At 40.8% G+C, this 4390-nt stretch overlaps 1 protein-coding gene across 2 annotated transcripts; it reads left to right on the plus strand.

Annotated features, from left to right (window-relative positions):
- Window positions 1-1396: 1396 nt before the first annotated feature.
- On the plus strand, window positions 1397-4390 carry LOC146647564 (E3 ubiquitin/ISG15 ligase TRIM25-like). 2 transcript variants are annotated; one of them, XM_085388761.1, is made up of 2 exons: window positions 1397-2712; window positions 3420-4390. In XM_085388761.1, exons 1-2 carry the CDS (start codon window positions 1921-1923, stop codon window positions 3474-3476), a joined length of 849 nt encoding a protein of 282 aa, XP_085244887.1. In that variant the 5' UTR covers window positions 1397-1920; the 3' UTR covers window positions 3477-4390. The 2 variants fall into 2 exon arrangements, with proteins under 2 accessions (XP_085244887.1, XP_085244886.1); XM_085388760.1 differs by having other exon boundaries at window positions 1399-4078.

Here is a 4390-nt window from a genome sequence, read left to right on the forward strand (position 1 = left end):
TTTGCTTTGTTTTGTTATGTGCAGAAAATTGTCATAGCGTAATTTTGGTTGCCTACTTGTATTACCACAGATAGGGGGCAGGTATCAATAAGAATTTATTCTTCTTCCTGCTCCTTTTCATGCATGGAAACAGTGTTACTTTAATTGAAAGGAAGGTTGTGTATGGGAATGCATTACTGCTGTACCATGTGTGAAACAAAAACGGACTTTTCCCCCATTCCATGCAAGGCCACCTGGGTTGGCTGGAAGACTGTTTACTTAGCCTAGCAGGGCGAAGGACACTGTCTCAGCTGAACTCTGGACACACACACACACACACACACACACACACACACACACACACACACACACACACACACACACACACACACACACACACACACACACACGTGTTGGATATGCACACACTGATCCCCCCTCCGTTTCCAAACGCCTTCGATGCTTGTGCCCTACCGGGGCAGATGGCAGTCGACTGGACCAGCGCAGACATGCTGCAGGACCGGATGCACTGTCTACACCGGCTCTCTCTTACCCTTTACCCGCCCCTGTTGCTTGTCTTGTGTTTCTATGGTGTATTGATAGCCATGTGCTTTTTGTGCTGAGGTGTTTTTTCTGTTATCAAACTGTTCTCCCACTAGGAGCTCAGTCTGAGTGGAGTTTTTTTCTCCTCCTCTTACCTCATGTTATGTATTTTTGTTGTTTTTTTCCTATCAGCCTACCTTTCTGACATGTCTCCCCAATGTGATGTTTGTGTAAAGTTGGTCAGAAGGTTTCTCTGTAAGTGTGCATGCGCCATTAGCGTGCTGCCTGCTGTAACCCTAATTTCCTTCGGGATTAATGAAGTATTCTGATTCTGATTTACCCATTAAGATTTTAAATGAACGATAAACAAAGGCCAAGAAAACTGAGTTAAACTCCTGAGTCTACTATATATTTGCACCATGAAGAAATGAATTCTTTGCACCAGTAATAAATAATCAAATATATCAAATTATCATCAATATTTAAATAAATGAACCATTGCACCAAACAAAACAACAATTCAACAGACAGTTCTATAAACCTGTGGATGATTCAAAGTGCTGCTATAACTGCACAACAAAACTGCAGTGAGAAAAGCTTTGGATGTTCAGTTTAGTTATAATGACAGTTAAACAACTAAAATACTCGATTAAGTAGGTGAGAAAAAGTTACATTTACTGGATCAGTTTAAGACCAAAATACATTTGAATGAATTACTGACATGGACACTTTGTGAAAAATTACTAAACAGTTCAGGCAAAATTTTACTAAAACCTTGAATTAAACTTGAAAGTTTTCATTTAAACTCCACTGTGACTGTGTACACAGTAAAGACTACAAAATAATGTGTTTGTTTGTTTTGTAAACACTGTGGACCGATCTGCATTTGTTGTTGCTAAATTTAAATATTTGTTACTATTTAATGATCATAATCTCATTTGAACATAGGTTTGATTTAGTGGAGTCAGTTGTTCCCATGCATCATTCTGTAAGTGTGAGAATGAACTAAGATTAGAAAATGTCAAAATATAAAGTTTGATTTATTTTTATTCATCACAGCATCCTAAACTTTGCTGAACTTTTTGAAATATAAAATGAACTCACTGAGTGTTGACTGTCAAATTTCAAAGCACCAAGTAAAGATAAACTATTAAACTTTAACTGGGTTAGACTTGTTACTGCATGATGTAATCACACATACCACACCCTGCATCATGTGATTGGCTCTTGGTCGCTCTGTAAGAATATATCTCCCTTCACAGATGTGTCTGTATCAGGATGGGTCTAAAGGTGAACAAGAGCAGAGATCTGTTTCCCTTCAGAGCACAGAGGTTGTTTCTGTTCAGAGGAAGTGAAACTGTCTGACAGTCACTGAGAGACGGTGAAACGGCACAGCACATGAATCAAATGGATCAAACAAAATTCTGCTGTTCAGTCTGTTTGGAGCTACTGAAGGATCCGGTGACTATTCCCTGTGGACACAGCTACTGCATGAACTGTATTAAAAGCTTCTGGGATGAAGAGGAAGAGAAGAAAATCTACAGCTGCCCTCAGTGCCGGAGGACTTTCACAGCGAGGCCTGTCCTGGTGAAAAACACCATGTTAGCAGATTTAGTGGAGGAGCTGAAGAAGACTGGACTCCAAGCTGCTCCTGCTGATCACTGCTATGCTGGACCTGAAGATGTGGCCTGTGATGTCTGCACTGGAAGAAAAATGAAAGCCTTCAAGTCCTGTTTAGTCTGTCTGGCATCTTACTGTGAGAAACACCTTCAGCCTCATTATGATTCACCTACATTCAAGAAACACAAGCTGGTGGAGCCCTCCAAGAAGCTCCAGGAGAACATCTGCTCTCGTCATGATGAGGTGATGAAGATGTTCTGCCGTACTGATCAGCAGAGTATCTGTTATCTCTGCTCTGTGGATGAACATAAAGGCCACGACACAGTCTCAGCTGCAGCAGAAAGGACTGAGAGGCAGAGAGAGCTGGAGGTGAGTCGACAAAACATCCAGCAGAGAATCCAGGACAGAGAGAAAGATGTGAAGCTGCTTCAACAGGAGGTGGAGGCCATCAATCAGTCTGCTGATCAAACAGTGGAGCACAGTGAGAAGAGCTTCACTGAGCTGATCCATCTCATCCAGAAAAGAAGCTCTGATGTGAAGCAGCAGATCAGATCCCAGCAGGAAACTGAAGTGAGTCGAGTCAAAGAGCTTCAGGAGAAGCTGGAGCAGGAGATCACTGAGCTGAAGAGGAAAGATGCTGAGCTGAAGCAGCTCTCACACACAGAGGATCACATCCAGTTTCTACACAACTACCCCTCACTGTCAGCACTCAGTGAGTCTACAGACTCATCCAGCATCAATATCCGTCCTCTGAGCTACTTTGAGGATGTGACAGCAGCTGTGTCAGAGGTCAGAGATAAACTACAGGACATTCTGAGAGAGGAATGGACAAACATCTCACTGACAGTCACTGAAGTGGATGTTTTAGTGCCAGATCCACCAGCAGAGCCAAAGACCAGAGCTGAATTCTTAAAATATTCGCGTAACATCACACTGGATCCAAACACAGCAAACAAACTGCTGTTATTATCAGAGGGGAACAGAAAAGCAACAGCAGTGATTCAACAACAGTCTTATTCTGATCATCCAGACAGATTCACTTGGTGGTTTCAGGTTCTGAGTAGAGAGAGTCTGACTGGACGTTGTTACTGGGAGGTGGAGAGGAGAGGGGAAGGAGTTTGTGTAGCAGTCGCATACAAGAATATCAGCAGAAAAGGAGGTTATGAATGTGTTTTTGGATGTAATGACAAATCTTGGGTATTAAATTGTAACAACAACAGTTTTACATGTTGGTACAACAACATCAAAACTCCTGTCTCAGGTCCTCGTTCCTCCAGAGTAGGAGTGTACCTGGATCACAGAGCAGGTATTTTGTCCTTCTACAGCGTCTCTGAAACCATGACTCTCCTCCACAGAGTCCAGACCACATTCACTCAGCCGCTCTATGCTGGACTGTTGGTTTACTATAATTATGGAGACACAGCTGAGTTGATTAAGCTCAAATAGACTGAAGTCTTTCATATTGTGGGTTTAAATCTGTATTTTAGTTTCATTTTATTTTCTCTCCATCATTTCTGCACAGAGATCAGCTGTCAGTCAAACATTATGGGTGGTACCTCCACATCTTCTAGTTGTTCTCTTGATGTTTCTGAGTTTTTAAAGGAGATCTTTCCTGTGACTGTTTATGGAGGCTATCACTGCTCATCATCATTTTGATTTACTAAAATATTTCTCCACATGAAAATGTAAACTTCTCTATCCTCTAAATGTTTCTGGAATATTTGTCTTGAAAAATGTCGACATTTCTCTTTATGAGTATGGCAGACCGTGTGTGTGTGTTTGTGTTTGTTTTGGTCAAAATCATCAAACAAATGAGGAAAAACTGTGATTTTAATGAATGAATTCATATATTGTGTTGATGTTTTATTGTGTGAATAAACTGGAAGGTTTGACTATAAATCAAACTTTGAACAAAGTCTTTTCTTCTGTCTTCATTCCAGGATCTCACTCAAATCTGATGCAGAAAATATGAAACTAATCTGAGAGAATAACTGAAGCAGTTTTCCTCCTGAAGCATCACAAAGTTCAGAGTTCATGTTTAGAGCAGAAGATTCAGCAGTCGCTCTGTGACCTTTCAACTTTCTTCACTAAAACAGCTTCATTACAGAGAAACAAGTCACATTTTCTTCATGTTCTTAAGTCCTTTAAAATGTTTTTAATGGTCCTTGAATGCAGCATCAGTGTCGCAGGTTTAAAAGGTCACTTTCTGTTGTGTTCAAAGATTTCCTTCAGATATGGTCTTTAATCA

The sequence above is a fragment of the Rhamphochromis longiceps genome, linkage group LG18, assembly GCF_057381845.1.
Source record: "Rhamphochromis longiceps isolate RC_006_pf linkage group LG18, R_longiceps_female_GT1.1, whole genome shotgun sequence".
NCBI classification, from domain to species: Eukaryota; Metazoa; Chordata; class Actinopteri; order Cichliformes; family Cichlidae; genus Rhamphochromis; species Rhamphochromis longiceps.

Coding starts and splice junctions, on each gene's coding strand:
- LOC146647564 (XM_085388760.1), top strand. CDS start 1,921: ATGAATCAAATGGATCAAACAAAATTCTGCTGTTCAGTCTGTTTGGAG.